Here is a 16,904-nt window from a genome sequence, read left to right on the forward strand (position 1 = left end):
GTCCGCGTCACACACACATGCACACGCACACATGCACGCACACACACAGACCTGCTGGTTGTTATGGGTATCCTGAGGTATTTCACGTGACGTGTGTGGATCTGTGACATACTCACACAACTCACTGTCTGAAACATTCTCAGCATCTGGCGAGGACACAATCCTGTGTGTGTGTGTGTGTGTGTGTGTGTGTGTGTGTGTGTGTGTGTGTGGGGATTGTGTGCGACACTAAATATAAATATTGACCTTAAATTAATCATTGTAGAGAAGATCTGTAACCTTTAACACTGGGCAGTTTATCTAGCTACCATATCCCAATAGAAACCGTAGCAGCCTGTGGTGGTACTGGAAAGCTCCCAGTAGAACCAGTAGCATACCATGGTGGTACTTGCCAGCTCCCAGTGTAGCAAATTTGGTTATACTCCCAATAGAAGATTCTGGTAGTACTGGAAAACTCCCAGTAGAACCAGTAGCATACTGTTGTGGTACTGGGCAGCTCCCAGTAGAACAAGTATAAGACTCTGGTAGTACTGGGCAGCTCCCAGTAGAACAAGTATAAGACTCTGGTTGTACTGGGCAGCTACCAGTGTAACCAGTAGCAGATTAGTCAGGGTTTAGAATTACAAGATGATAAATTGTTATTAGAAGTTTTTAAACAGATACGCACAGACATTCTCACACTTTCATGTGTCTATACACACACACACACACACAGTCACATACATGTGCCTATATATATATGACACATATATGCATCTTAACACACACACACACACACACACAGGTCACTCTCTCTAAGTCTTATGACTGCAAATCCATCTCACATGCTGGTAAGAGCTGACCTGAAACCAGCACTCACACTCAATTACTGTGCGTGTGTGTGTGTGTGTGTAATAAGGGTAGAGCAGGACTGCATTAGCAGTCGGCTGACCTCGGTCACATGACAACATTTATTCCTAACATGCCTTCCTGATTGGGTTTGAGTTAATAAACTCTAACTCCCAGAATCCCGCCTCTGGTGCACCTCTGCAGCACGCTGTCTAATTGGTCCATCAGTGTGAATGGAGGAGGTCGTTAGCCAATCAGACATGATCACATGGTAGGAGGCAAATCAATTTCTCTCTCTCTCTCTCTCTCTGTCTCTCTGTCTCTCTCTCACCCCATCAGCATCTTCCATATAAAACACTGTCCATAGTCTCACTCTCCAGACACTACCAGGACTCACTCTCATCATCCTCATCATCCTCATCATGCACAGCAAAGAGCAGATCAAGTAAGAGGTGTTTTTATGACGTCATGTGTTCATATGTGAATAATACATGAATAGAATATGAATATTTTTTTCTTGAGACAAAATAATAGTTACAGTTAGAGATGTGTTTGTTTAAAAGTGTGAGGCTGTCTGGTCATAAAAGTTGTTCGATCGTAAACCGACGTCCTCAGAATCAGCAATTTATTAATATTTGATTATTATTAACCATCAGAAGTGAGTCTGCATGTTCCGCAGGTCATGTAATATATAACTAGAAAATAAGTGCTTTTGTGTAAAATCAGCTAAACTAAAGTATTAGTCTAATTACTAGTAGGCTAGTATAAGCATTAATAGTTGTAGTAGTGTAGTATTGTTATATGTTGCCGTACCAGTAGTAAAATGATGAGTAGTATAATTAGTATGATGCATAGTAGTATAGGCATGATCATTTATAAGAAGTAGTATTACTATGAATATATATATATATATATATATATATATATATATATATATATATATATATAATAATAATAATAAAAAAGTGTGTCACAGAATGATAAGGTTAATGCTTTTGGAATCTGAGTCTCAAATGTCTCATTCATGTGACTCATCGTTTGAGCAGATAGCATGGCATGAAAAGGATAGTTTTAAAATTCATCAGCATGTAGAAACACAGCCTAGCTCACTGCTGCTAACAGGAAGCAGACAACCAGCCAGGCACTAAGAACCTAGCCTCAAACCGTAGACTCGTTCTTAAACACTAGATCTCAGACTTCTACCAGTGGGACGCGGTCATGACCAGTAGTTTAGTGGGAGTTTATTTGCGAGTTTAAAAGTTGTCTCAAAGAGGAGACTAAAGAAAGGCGAGTCTCCCCTCTTGATCGGTTGTACTACAAACGGGGGTCGTCAATTAACTGATTAACAGATTCTTACAAACACACACACACACACACACACACACACACACACACACACATATACACACACACACACACACACACACACACGCACACACGCACGCACGCGCGCGCGCATCTTATCTCACCATCCTCTCTCCTCTCATCTCCTCAACTTCTCTCCTTTCTCCCTTCATCTCCTCTCCTCTCATCACCTCCTCTCTCTCCTCCCCTCCTCCTCTCCTCTCCTTTCATCACCTCCTCTCTCATCTCATCACCTCTCCTCTCCTCTCATCCTCTCCTCCTTTCTCTCTCATTTCCTCTCCTCTCTCTTCACCTTTCCTCTGACGGTGTGTTTATCTTTGTAGCCATGACGACTACCAGAAGACAGCTGATTGGCTGTTGTCCCAGACTAAGCAGCGCCCCCTGGTGGGCATCATTTGTGGCTCGGGTCTGGGTCTGCTGGCGGACAGCCTGAAGAATCCGGAGCTCTTCCCCTACGCAGACATCCCCGGCTTCCCCCAGAGCACCGGTACATACACCACTCACTCACTATATACAGTATGTATAGTATGTTTAAGCAATAGATCACGACATGCTGTGGTATGTTCTCATTATACCACAGTTATGTCGCACACGCAATAACTAAAGGGGCGTTGTCCGTCCCGACGCGCAGCGGAGTGACGGCGACCCCCTTAACTGTGGTATAATGAGAACATTTCACTGACTGAAGTGATATATATATATTATATTATTATATATTATATATATATATTATAAAACGGTTATGTAAGTATGGCGAAATGAAAGTCATAGACACCGTCAATTTTGAAAAAGCGGAGTCCGAAAAGCATTTTTTTTAACGAATACCAAAAAGTAGTCCCTCCTGGCTGCCTGCAAAGTGTACGGCGGTTGCTATGCAACACACTGTAGCGTCCTTCAGAGAGAAGGCTAGGCTAAAGACGGTAGCTTTGTTCGCCGGCAATTTAGCCTACTATCGAGTTCACTCACCGTGTGCCTATTGCTTTACAACATTTCCACCCTCTCCAGCAATCAACATATTTTTAGGCTTCAGTGAACTATGCTATTGCTTTTATTATATATAAATAAACAACAGTTCAAGTTAACTAAACTATTAGTAAAAACTTTTTTTTCACAAATTTTTTGTGTGTGTGTGTGTAGTGCAGGGTCATGCAGGTCGCTTGGTGTTCGGGGAGATGAAGGGGCGGAGCTGTGTGTGCATGCAGGGTCGCTTCCACATGTATGAGGGACACTCCCTCGGCAAGGTGAGCACACACACACGCACGCATGCACGCACACACAAGCACACACACACACACACACACACACACACACAAGCACAGACACACACACACACACGCACACAAACACACACACACAAGCACAAACACACAAGCACAAACACACACACACACACACACACACACACACACACACCCACACGTCCACATATATGAGGGACACTCGCTTGGCAAGACTAGCACACACACACACACACACACACACACATACACACACGTGTCCACATTTATGAGGGGCACTCTCTTAGAAACATTAATGATACAGAGAGAGAGACAGGTCACTGGTCGAGAGACAGGTTACTGGTACAGAGAGAGAGAGACAGGTCACTGGTAGAGAGAGACAGGTTACTGCTACAGAGAGACAGACAGGTTACTGGTAGAGGGGAGACAGGTTACTGGTTAAAACAATAATGTCCTGTTTTTGTTACGTAACCATGCTAACTTTCCTGGTTGTAATAGTATCTTTCGAGGTTACCATGGTAACACAATATATTCCTGTTTATATTATGTTACCATCTTTCCTGGTTGTAACGTAACCTGTGTGTCCTCCTACCTGTTTATCTGTCTCCCTGTCTGTGTGTCCTCCTACCTGTCCATGTGCTACCTGTCTGTCTACCTGTCTGTGTGTCTACCTGTCTGTTTGTCCTCCTCCTTGTCCATCTGTCTATCTGTGCACCTGTGTATCTACCTGTCTGTGGTCAGACCACCTTCCCGGTCCGAGTGTTCAAGCTGCTGGGGGTGGAGACTCTGATTGTCACCAACGCCGCCGGCTCATTGGCTGACGGCTACCAGCCCGGTGACATCATGATCATCAAAGACCACGTCAACGTCCCAGGATTGGCCGGGCTCAACCCCCTGACCGGGCCCAACGACGACAAGTACGGCTTATACACTATAGTATCTATTTTATATTATAGACTATATCATATATTATATTTAAGCAATAGATCACGACAGGCTGTGGTATGTTCTCATTGTACCACAGTTAAGGGGCGTTGTCCGTCCCGACGTGCTGGCTGAACACCGATTGGCTGTTTTACATTACTTCACCCAGGGAGTGAACGCTGATTGGCTGTTACGTGACGTCACCCAGGGAGTGAACGCTGATTGGCTGTTTTACGTTACTTCACCCACGTTACCCACAGGGAGTGAACGCTGATTGGCTGTCTCACCGCGAATGCCGTGAAAGAAGTTGAAATATTTAAACTTCTGCGAAATCTGTCGCTCATTCGCGCGACAAATCCACGTGAACGTGCCCGCCCGTTTTGGGGAAAACTGTCACCCCGTCAATCAAATCTTATCTACCTGTCTGACCACAGACAGGTAGATACACGGCGACAAAAAATTTCGCCCGATACGCGTCTCTACGTTCACTTTGCATTGAAACGTGTCGCCCCGCGACACGTTTCAATGTGCGGTGTGAACACACAGTAACATATTTTAATTGAATATTGACCATTGCTTTGAAAGCAGGGAGATAGTCTCGAGTTAACGTGTCGGACTTGCACCCAGTCGTCCGGGGTTCAATCCCCATGTAATTAGTAATATAGGAAGGATTACTAGAGAAATCAAAGAACTTTTCATGCCATTTATTTTCCATTTCTTTGAATATTCTTAATTAGGGAATTAATAAAATGAATAAAGGGAATTACAAAATGAAGCCAACGCCAAGAATACTATGAAATACTCGCGGACCCGGGTCGCGCGTATCACAGGGCAAGTGAGACAATTCACCCAGCCGCTGATTGCTGATTACGCGATAGATTTGTGTAAAAATGTGTTGAAAAAATAGCCACAGTACCAATAGATAGCAATTCATTGAATTATTTCATTTGCATCATTTAATCTTAGATCCTTAGTGAAAATATACGTAGTTTGTACTTCATATATGTACATTTATGACAAAATTGTGAGGACTAGGCTTGGTGGAACCTGATGGTACAATTGTTGCTAACAGATGGATTTCTCTGAAACACCGCTCAAGTTAGCCTGACATTTAACCTGCTCCCGACCAGGTTAGTTTGGTCGGATAAATTGCCACGGTTACTTAGAGGAGATTCCCTTAAGTCACGTTCATGGAACGCAACTCTAGCTGAAAGAAGCCTGGCTAAGCGAAATAAGCCCGGCTTTGCGCTTAGCCTGGTTGATGGAATACCCCCCGGTCGCCAAGGACATATCTGGCCTGATGCATGCTAGAATATGCTATAATGCTAGAATACGCTACAATTCAGTAGAAAGTATTTGTGCATTTAGTACCCTAGTTTATTTGTGTATTTAGTAGAAAGTATTTGTGTAATCAGTAGAGGGTATTTGTGTATTTAGTAGAGGGTATTTGTGTATTTAGTAGAGGGTATTTGTGTACTCAGTAGAGGGTATTTACTAGAGGGTGTATTTACTAGAGGGTATTTGTGTATTTACTAGAGGGTATTTGTCTAATCTCTAGAAAGTATTTGTGTATTTAGTCGAGAGTATTCGTGTATTTCCAGGTTTGGTCCGCGTTTTCCCGCCATGTCCAGTGTGTACGATAAGGGTCTCCGTTGCCTAGCGATGGACATTGTGAAGCAGATGGGAGTGGGCCAGTTTGTCCACGAGGGCGTGTACGCCATGGTGGGCGGGCCCAACTTCGAGACCGTCGCCGAGGCCAAACTATTGCATCGGCTCGGGGTGGACGCCGTCGGTATTTACATTTTATATACATTATATACATTATACATATTATATATACATTATTTATATATACATTATATAAACTACTGTATCGACTAGGGGTGGACGCTGTCGGTACGTACATTTTGTATATATTATATACATTATACATTATGTATTAGTGAGTACTGTAGTAGTAATACTGCATTCTGTAGGGATGAGTTTTGTAGTAGTAATACTGTGTTCTGTAGAGATGAGTACTACAGTACTAATACTGTGTACTGTAGTAGTAATACTGCATTCTGTAAGGATGAGTACTACAGTACTAATACTGCGTTCTGTAGGGATGAGTACTACAGTACTAATACTGCCTTCTCTAGGGACGAGTACTACAGTACTAATACTGCGTTCTGTAGGGATGAGTACTGCACCGGAGGTGCTGGTGGCTTCTCACTGTGGACTACGAGTGTTCGGTCTGTCGCTCATCACAAACAAGGTAAGTAGTACTAAAACTAATACTAGTACTAGTACTTTTTTTACTGCTACTACACCCTGTACTGAGACATGTATATGTTGCTTAGTGTGCTAAGTAGGAGCCAACCAGGTGCTAGTAGGTGCTAATTTGGAGCTAACTGAGGCTAAATATGAGCTAACAGGTGCTAATTAGGAGCTAACAGATGCTAATTAGAATGTTACAGGTGCTAATTGGAGCTAAATAAGAGGTTTCAGATGCTAAATTTGAGCTAACCGGTGCTAAATAGGAGGTTACAGGTGCTATTTAGGAGCTAACAGGTGCAAACTAGGAGCTAACAGTGGCTAACTAGCAGCTATCCGTATGCTGACCAGGAGGTAAACGTGCTCCCTGTGTGTCCAGGTGGTGAGGAGCTACGATGACGAGGAGCAGGTGAACCATGAAGGAGTCCTGGAGGTCGGCAAGATGAGGTCGCACTCCCTCCAGATGCTCATCACCCAGCTGGTGGGCAGGATGGACATGAACAACAACACACACACCTAGACACACACACACACACACACACACACACACTGTTAGACACATACACAAACTCCTATACACACACACACACACGCACACACCCACACCCACCCACACATACAGTTAATATTTAACTTTATATAGATTGGATATATACGTAGATATAAACTATAAAACTATACCGAGATATTTATATTTATAGATATAAATAATATATATGTGAGATATAATTGTACATCAAAACAATATATAGATATATACCTAGATATAAACTATATATAAACTATATATATATATATATATATAATTTTTTTTATTATTATAATTTTTTTTTTAATGTATTAATTTGAAGTATATAGGCTACATATGAACTATGGCACAACTGTAATTGAAATATGTTTCAGATATTTATGTTCTAGTTAATGTTATTTATTTCAACGGTTGATAAAAAATGTGTCATTGCTGTGACTTTTTACTTATGTTTGATAAAAACGTGGAAATAACTCGGATTTATGTTCCTTTATATCATTTTTGTAGGTAAATCTTCCTGCAAAATAAAGTTTTTATCAAAACGAAGTATGCATCAGCCTGTACCAGTAGCTTTACTTAGCCTAGCCTAGCACAGCGTCCCCGTTGCCCATTGGAACTACATGCTAGCCTCTACCGTAAACCACCTAGAGGCCATTAGAGAAGCTACATGCTAGTCTCTACCGTAAACCACCTAGAGGCCGTTAGAGAAGCTACATGCTAGTCTCTAGTGAACAATCTATAGGCCATTAGAGAAGCTACATGCTAGCCTCTACCGTAAACCACCTAGAGGCCATTAGAGAAGCTACATGCTAGTCTCTACCGTAAACCACCTAGAGGCCATTAGAGAAGCTACATGCTAGTCTCTACCGTAAACCACCTAGAGGCCGTTAGAGAAGCTACATGCTAGTCTCTAGTGAACAATCTATAGGCCATTAGAGGAGCTAAATGCTAGTCTCTAGTGAACCACCTAAGGCTGTTAGAGGAGCTACATGCTAGTCCCTAGTGAACCACCTACAGTCAGTAAGAACACAAACACTTCCTTCACTGTCTGTGGCATGACCAACAGCCAGATCTTTTCTGTGACAGACAGGCAGACAGACCATCAGGGACAGACAGACAGTTGTCGTCATATTTGATGTCAAACTTAGCTGTTAAAGATCAATTAATCAATGGCTGCTGCCTCTTTCACACCCTGACTATCTATCTGTCTGTCTAGCTGTCTGTCTGTCTGCCTCCACCCTGTCTGTCTGCCTGTAGTTGTGTTGGGTTTCCAAGTAGACAAAGCAGAGGAAACTAAGGAGAGGAGCGATGTAGTGAGAGAGAGGGAGGGAGGGAGAGAGAAAGAGAGGGAGATATAGAAGGTGAAAGAGAGAGGGAAGAGAGAGAGAGAAGGAGACATAGAGGAGGAGATAGAGAGAGGGAGGGAGAGAGATATCCCTGTGATTCCGCTCTTGCATTTTTAACGGCGTTGTGGAACTTTTCAGACAGGTTACGAGGATCTGGTTTCACACCATCGTCTGTTTGGACGCTGGCTAGCCATGTGTGGCTGTACAGGGAGAGACTGGGAGGGAGAGAAGGTGAGAGAGAGAGAGAAGGGGGAGGGAGAGAGAGAAAGGGGAGCGAGAGAGAGAGACAGAGAGAGAGAAAGAAAGAGAGACAGAGAGAGAGAGAGACAAGGGGGAAAGAGACAGAGGAAAGTGAGAGAGAGCAGGACAGAGAGGAAGGTGAGAGAGAGCAGGACAGAGAGAAAGAGAAGGGGGAGAGAGAGCAGGCAGAGAAAGAGAGAAGGGGGAGAGAGAGAGCAGGACAGAGAAAGAGAGAAGGGGGAGAGAGAGAGCAGGACAGAGAGAAAGAGAAGGGGGAGAGAGACGAATAGAGTGACAAAGACAGAGGGGGGGGGGTTGTTTGGTAAACAGGGTTCAGTGGGCAACTAGGTTGTAGGATGGAGAGGATGCATGAATGTGGTGGAGCATGAACTCCATCCACTATCTGTTATCTGTAGCAGCCCCTACAGAGGCACCATGTTGGTAAGTGAACATTTAGTCGTTATTATGGTGTTGTGTTATTATTGTGTTTTTTTATTCCATCATCTCTGCGCGTTTTTGTGTTGGGAGAATGCTGTAGAGTACCAAAAAGTATTTTAAATACTCATACCTGGCAGTATTTCAAATTCCTTGATAGTGTAGTATTTATAATTCTCTAGAATCTCTATTTTTTCTCTCTTGGTCTTTACAGTTTGTTAAACTAATATTTACAGTTTGTTAAACTTGATATTTACAGTTTGCTCAACTATAGATAATAACAGATTGTAAAACTAGATCTTTACAGTTTGTTAATTTATAGATCTTTACAGTTTGTTAAACTATGGATCTTTACGATTTGTTAAACTAGGTCTTTACAGTTTGATAAACTATAGGTCTTTACAGTTTGTTAAACTAGGTATTTACAGTTTGTTAAACTATGAATCTTTACAGTTTGTAAACTAGATCTTTACAGTTTGTAAAAATATAGATCTTACAGTTTGTTAAAGTATGGATTTTTACAGTTTGTAAAACTAGATCTTTACGGATTGTAAAAATATGGGGCTTTACAGTTTATAACTAAACTATGGCTCTTTTACTCTAGCCAGAGAGAATTTAAATCTCAAATCTACATCTCTAATGTAGATATAATTTAAATTGCTATATGCATGTAATTTACATCTCTAATCTAGGTGTGTGAACTAGATTTGAATTTGAAATATATCCAACATCTCTTCTCTACATCTCTAATATAGATCTGATCTACCTGGATGGATAAATGGACGGATACAGGATGTCCTGGTGCTGATGCAGTAACCATAGTAACATGACCCTAAACAAACCAAGAGAGGAGCCCCTTCATTGCCGCTCCAGCCCCGCCCCCCTGGCAGCGCTAAACCCCGCCCCTCATCCTGCCCCCGCCCCCCAGCGAGGCCACGCCTCCCAGCGAGGGCACGCCCCCCTGGGCCTCTCGTCATCCTATCAGCTGGGAGACACAGTGCTCTGGGACCGGTGGCTTTCTGACGAAGGCAACAGTTACAAAGACTTCCTGTATCGCGTGCTGTTGCTAGGAGACCATGGCGTCGGGAAGAGCAGTCTGGCTGGAATATTCGCTGGAGTCTCCAATAAGGAGGAGTTGCCCGGGGGTGGGTAGTTACTACTGTTACCATCGGTTACCACTGTAACTAGTGATGTCTCATCGTGGTTATCGTGGTAACCGTGGTAACAGCGTCGCAAAGCGTCTGGAGAGAACATATTAAATCATCATTAACATATATTTGATATTTGGGAAAAGTCTCTGTGTTCACTGTCTAACCCATACCTGCTTCTTAATGACCCGTCTCTGTACTGTGTGTCTTTTCATGACATTGTCCATAACCTTGACTAACTCATCTCCATCATTAATTGATTGAACCACACACTCTGCTGGGATTGGCTGGGCCTGGGGCGGTGGATGGCATTATGGATCAGCAGAGTTTCCACCTCCCTGACCTCAACAATAGCTAGGCTAACACAATCTAACTAGGCAATCCCAACACTTGCTTGGCTCAGTCAACACCAGCTTTGTTCACACAATACTAGTAAGGCTAACAAGGCACTAGCTTACACAAAACTGGTAAGGCTATAATAATAGTAAATTTTATTTGTATAGCACAGTTCTAGGTTTAAATTAAAGGTCCCCACACTAGCTTGGCACACACCACACCAGGTAAGCTACCACGTCACTAACTAGCTAACACATCGCTAGCTGGCTAACACGTCACTATCTGGCTAACACATCGCTAGTTGGCTAACACATCGCTAGTTGTGGCCAGAATTCATAAGACATGCAATGTATGATAATTAATCTAATATGTTTCATTTGTCTTCTTGTTACTGTTTCCAAGGCGACCACTACGAAAGAACGCTGACAGTCGACGGAGAAGAGACAACACTGGTCGTCATGGATACGTGGGATACGGACAAAACGGTAATATAACCTGAATAACCTTGACCTTAAGGATTAGAATCTATAGTGAGATAAGATGAGGGGTCTACAGTGAGATAAGATAAGGGGTCTATAGTGAGGTAAGGTAAGGGCTCTATAGTAAGATAAGATAAGGGGTCTATAGTAAGGAAAGCTTCATATTGACTGACTTTAATCATCAGTGTGTTACTGGTCAGGAGGAAGAGGATGTGATGAAGAAGGCCAGTGCGTATCTTATCGTCTACTCCATCACCGATCGCTCTAGTTTTGAGTCCGCCTCCGAGCTGCGGATCCGGCTCCGTAGATTACGACAGGCCGACGACATCCCCATCATCCTGGTGGGAAACAAGTCGGACCTGGTCCGGTCCAGAGACATCTCTATAGAAGGTAGGACCTCTCTAGGTCTCTGTAGATGGTAGCCCCCCCTTCTCTAGGTCTCTGTAGAAGGCAGGACCGCTCTCGGTCTCTGTAGAAGGTAGGCCCTCCTTCTCTAGGTCTTTGAGAAGGAACAACCTCACTAGGTCTCTGTATTAGGTAGGACCTCTCTAGGTCTCTGTAGAATGTAGGCCCTCTCTAGGTCTTTGAGAAGGTAGGACCTCTCTCGGTCTCTGTAGAAAGTAGGACCTCCCTCTCTAGGTCTTTGAGAAGGTAGGACCTCTCTAGGTCTGTGTAGAATGTAGGCCCTCTCTAGGTCTTTGAGAAGGTAGGACCTCTCTCAGTCTCTGTAGAAAGTAGGACCTCCCTCTCTAGGTCTTTGAGAAGGTAGGACCTCTCTCGGTCTCTGTAGAAAGTAGGACCTCCAGTGTTGGGGGTAACGAGTTACAAAGTAACGGATTACAGTAACGATATTACGTTTTTGGGTAACGAAGTAAAGTAACGCATTACACTAAAAATATTGGTAACTACACTACTTTACTAGACTATAGGAACGCGTGTTCCTGCGCAAGCTGTGTTTGCTGCTGGTGCGAAGGAGAGAGGGAAATGGAGATGGAGAGACGGAGACGGAGACAGGGGGTTTTGGCCAGTGGCGATTACTTTCAGTTTATAACTTGAAAGGACAAAAATATTCAAGTCAAATGCACCCTATGCCCAGGCGACAGGCGTCTTTCAACTGTCGCAACCCAGATTTAGAAAAATACTAGATAAAATACCCGCGACGCGCAAGCCAACATTCGACAGGAAAACATTATCCCATTACCTGGACAAGTGTTATTCCGACATGGAATCGAAACTCAAAATAACTTTTGAGTCCCTGGATCATGTGTCCACCACCGCGGACATTTGGTCTGCCAACAACAAAAGTTACTTAGGAATGATGGTGCACTGGATAGACAGCATTAGTTTTAAACGTGAGAAGGCTGCTCTTGCCTGTAAGAGGGTGAGAGGAAGACACGATGTGATAGCTTGCGAAATAGATCAGGTTCATTCAGCCTTTGGACCATCGCATAAAGTAACAGTATGGGTCACCGCGGCTTAAGTGCATTTCTGTTTTAATTGTAGGGGATAAACTGACCTTTATTTTTATATTTTTTATTGAAAGTAAAGTAGTAAGTAGAGGTCTAACTCTTGTTTCCTCCTACGATGGATTTCAGTCACTGGTTAAACTAACATCTCCAGAGTTAGAGTCTAGACCCAAGCGAGGTCTGTCCCATCTCTCTTTAGAGGTCTCATTTAACCTTGCTAGGTATCATTCTTCTCTAACGGTCGGGGTAAGAGCCCTTACCTCTCTGGGACTCCTTTGTAGTATTACTATTCCGTGCACAATCCAGTTTTGAGTTTCGTCCCTATGGTAAAGAGGAGGTCTATTTCTTATTTCTTGTCCATAGCTTGTTTCTGGTGTATGTCTACTTTAACGAGGGTGGTTAAGCACAGCAGAAACCAGAAGTCTTTAGTCCAAGTCCTTTGGAGACTGGACATATTTATTTCAATAACATATCAAATCAAAATGAGATTACCTTTCCTTTACCTTTGTCTCAAAGTCTATTATGAAAAATTATAAAGTTATATTTTGGTATACAGAGTAACCGCAAAGGGGGCATTTGATAATATAGTACATTGTACAAAACGTATTCGTAGGCACATTCCTTAAGCTCTCATTCTGTTTATCAGTTAAACCGAGGTCCGTCAAACCTCCACCCCCTCACCTCCTGAAGCCTGCTCCACCCCTGGTCTTTGTTTTCACTTTCCCATCCGGTGCCTCGCAGGCCTAACTGTGTTGTCTTGTTCCCCAGAAGGCCGTGCGTGTGCGGTCATGTTCGACTGTAAGTTCATCGAGACGTCGGCGTGTCTTCACCACCACGTGGGCGAGCTGTTCCAGGGCGTGGTGCGACAGATCCGCCTGCGGAGACGGCAGCCCCCCCACGACGGAGGCACGGCAGCCTCAGGGCCACGCGACGGGGGGGCGGCCCACCCGGGGCCCCATGACGGGGGCCCGGCCCGCTCGGGGCCCCCCCCCCTCAGCCTGGCGAAGAAGGCTCGCCGCTTCCTGGGGGGCCTGGCCGCCCGCAACAACCAGCACCTCGCTCTCAAGGCCCGCTCCAAGAGCTGCCATGACCTGTCTGTCCTCTGAGCCTGTCTCACCCTCCACGTACCTGTCTGTCCTCTGAGCCTGTCTCACCCTCCACGTACCTGTCTGTCCTCTGAGCCTGTCTCACCCTCCACGTACCTGTCTTCCCTCTGAGCCTGTCTCACCTGTCTGTCCTCTGAACATCTTACCTTCCAAGTCCCTGTCTTTCCTGTAAACCTGTCTCGCTCTCCACGTACCTCTCTATCCTCTCTACCTGTCTCACTCGCCACATACCTGTTTGTCCTTTTAACCTATCTCACTGCCCAGAATCCTGTCTCCCTCTCTGGGCTCTCTGATGTTAGTTTGAAACTGATACTGGGGTGCTACACACACACACACACACACACTCATACACACAAACACACACCAACACATCCACATCCACATCCACACACACACACACACACACACACACACACACACACACACACACACACACACACAAACACACTTGAATCATCTACAAACACAGTTGTACTCATCATCGTCTTTCTGTTCTTTGTATAAGTATTCATGAAGTATTTATTAAGTATTGAACGAGTCATACACGTTTTGATTTGACATATGTATAATTTGACATGTGTGCAATATGCAGCCCCTACACTCTCCCTGTTGGAACAATAAAGACTGGACTGAAACCCTCCGCTTGAGGTCTGTTTCTGTGTGTGTGAAGACACGTGTGTGTGGGATGGTGTGTGTGTGTGTGATTGTGTGTAGTGGTGTGTGTGTGTGTGTGTGTGTGTGTGTGTGTGTGATCATGGGTGTTTGTGATTGTGTGGTGCTGTGTGTGTGTGTGTGTGTGTGATTGTGTAATTGTGTGTGTGATTGAGGTACCTTGCTTTAGCATAGAGAACACATCTAGAAACTAGATGAATGGACAGACCGACAGAGGGGTAGACAGGTAGATAGGCAGGCAAACAGACGTACAGACGGTCGACAGACAGGCAGGCAGGTAGACAAACAGATGGACAGACAGACCCATGGACAGGCAGGCAGGCAGGTAGGTAGACATAACATTGAACCACAGCTGCTAAATGCTTCGGTCGGTCCAACACAACCCTCCGACTGGAGGTCCCCCGACCGCGCTGAAACCAAATGCTCAAAGCACCCTGGATCCATACCTTAACTTCAGCTTGATTGGTGGTGAGCAGATCCCCAGACCCCCGACCCCCCAGACCCCAGACCTCCTCGGACCCCAGACCCCCCAGACCCCAGACCTCCTCAGACCCCAGAACCCTCTTCCTTACTTCACTGAAATCACGTCCTCCCCAACTGCCAAACCTTGACCCACTTCCAACAACATGTCCGCTGTGAGACCAGGGAGGGCAGGACTCTAATATACTGCAGGCTATTGTTAAGAATGCATACAGCTCCAGCTCTCTCGCATTCCTGGACCCAGGGCCGGCCCAAGCCTTTTGGGCCCCCTCCCACCACCGTGGAGTCATCTGTGCTTGATGATTATTGACACAAACGGCACACCATGTCACATTATAAATTGCATTAATACAGGAATGGATTGTGAACTACTGTCCCCCTGGGCAAAGAAGCATAAAGACCCCCCTCCTCCAATTTGTGCAAAAGTGGGTGTAAATGGGAGAGTGGGACGGGTCTGAGGGGTCCTTCCCTAGAAATTTTTGAATTTTGTAGATGTGATTTCCTGTATTCTTGTGCATCTTGGGGATGGCCAGCTGGAGATGGGCAATACCTTAATTCGTTCAGATTCATAGCCTATAACTTGACTTGCAGGGCCTGCACAAGTGAACTAATATAGCACTGGGTTTAGCTGCCCCCAAACCATAAGTCTACTTTAAAGGCCTAACCTATATTTTGGTCCATATTTGATTAGATACATTCAGGGTTCCACACAGACATTGTGGCATAAGCAGAATTTCATGATTTAGAGGGCTTTTAGATATATCCCATTGTGTGATATTAAGGGGGGGCCCCATTCAAAAATCAAATTGGTGTCGTGCCAATGTAGTTACCCCCTATAAGGAGTGTATCATCATCAACATGCATTCAGTACACACTATGCTTCGATTTCACCTAAGGCTGAATTAAAAGTACATGTTTTTCTACAGAAATCAATGTTTCTCATCAGCAAGGTTGTAAAATAACTACAATCTTTATTCATTCATTGCGCTGCGGACGAACTGACAGGGGTATTCTCTGATATTATGAATCTTACAGACTGCGTCGGTTTCTCCGACTCTCTGGTACTTCCACAACAAGTAAAGACTCCTAATGGGGTTTATCTCAATCATGGAGGAAAAGGAATTGGGGGAAATTAACTTTGGCTTTGACTCTCTGAAGTCCAGATTGAAACGAACATGGAGGAGAAAGCGATGTTTCAGTAGACAGCTGTCAGTTCACTTCGGGTCCATATCATTTCTCCGGCGCTCCATTGTTTCGACCTCTCGTCGTATGCGGACTCCTCCGCCGGCAGAGCAGCCGGAGGATTCCATATACGACGAAGACAAAATGATATGGACCCGAAGTGAACTGACAGCTATCTACTGAAAACATTTTTCTCGAATGCTGCCTGAGTTTGTGATGGCTCTATTACCACTAGTTGAAATGGTTACAGCACCACCTAACGTATCGGGGTATGACGGTCCGTGTACGAAGTATAATTCATTTACAGTTGTTCATGTTGTATAATGAAACAGGCCAGTTTAGGGTGTATTGCCTAATTTCATTGTCCGAGACGTGCAATGCAATTCAGCGCGCCAAAGCTTGTTTCATTAACCAAGTTGTACAATGATATTTGAACAAGGAAGTCGAGAGCCGGAAACAGAGACAGCTCGCCTTCAAAGTAAAGCTTGCCTTAGAAGTAAAAGTCGTGCGTTTTGAAGCGTGAATTTAATTTAAGGAGAGCTAAACTAAATAAATAAACAAATAGCCTAAATATAGAGTTGTTCAAAAGTTTCAACCATGCAACCAACTATATCATTCATTTGTTCACTTAATTTGTTATTATCGTTGTGCAACCAGGGGGGTATTCCATCAACCAAGCTAAACCGAAAGCCGGGCTTATTTTGCTTAGCCTGGCTTCTTTCAGCTAGAGTTGCGTTCCATCAATGTGGCTTAAGGGAATTTCCGCTAAGTAACCATGGCAATTTATCCGACCAAACTAACCTGGTCGGGAGCAGGTTAACTGTCAGGCTAACTTGAGCGGTGTTTCAGAGAAATCCATCTGTCAGCAACAATT

At 44.2% G+C, this 16,904-nt stretch overlaps 2 protein-coding genes across 2 annotated transcripts; both read left to right on the plus strand.

The window, feature by feature from the left end:
- Positions 1 to 1,250: 1,250 nt before the first annotated feature.
- pnp4a (purine nucleoside phosphorylase 4a) lies at positions 1,251 to 7,131 on the plus strand (the record flags this gene model as incomplete). Its single annotated transcript, XM_084464827.1, has 7 exons — positions 1,251 to 1,273; positions 2,517 to 2,680; positions 3,331 to 3,434; positions 4,173 to 4,348; positions 5,957 to 6,147; positions 6,533 to 6,612; positions 6,991 to 7,131. The coding sequence occupies 7 exons, from the start codon at positions 1,251 to 1,253 to the stop codon at positions 7,129 to 7,131; spliced, it is 879 nt and encodes a 292-aa protein (XP_084320953.1).
- A 2,030-nt stretch (positions 7,132 to 9,161) lies between these two features.
- LOC311339352 (GTP-binding protein REM 1-like) lies at positions 9,162 to 13,696 on the plus strand (the record flags this gene model as incomplete). The annotated part of the gene is made up of 5 exons (XM_084464730.1): positions 9,162 to 9,167; positions 10,090 to 10,306; positions 11,048 to 11,130; positions 11,325 to 11,514; positions 13,359 to 13,696. The coding sequence occupies 5 exons, from the start codon at positions 9,162 to 9,164 to the stop codon at positions 13,694 to 13,696; spliced, it is 834 nt and encodes a 277-aa protein (XP_084320856.1).
- Positions 13,697 to 16,904: the final 3,208 nt, after the last annotated feature.

Source organism: Micromesistius poutassou (genome assembly GCF_964030765.1).
Source record: "Micromesistius poutassou genome assembly, chromosome: 2".
Classification (NCBI taxonomy): Eukaryota; Metazoa; Chordata; class Actinopteri; order Gadiformes; family Gadidae; genus Micromesistius; species Micromesistius poutassou.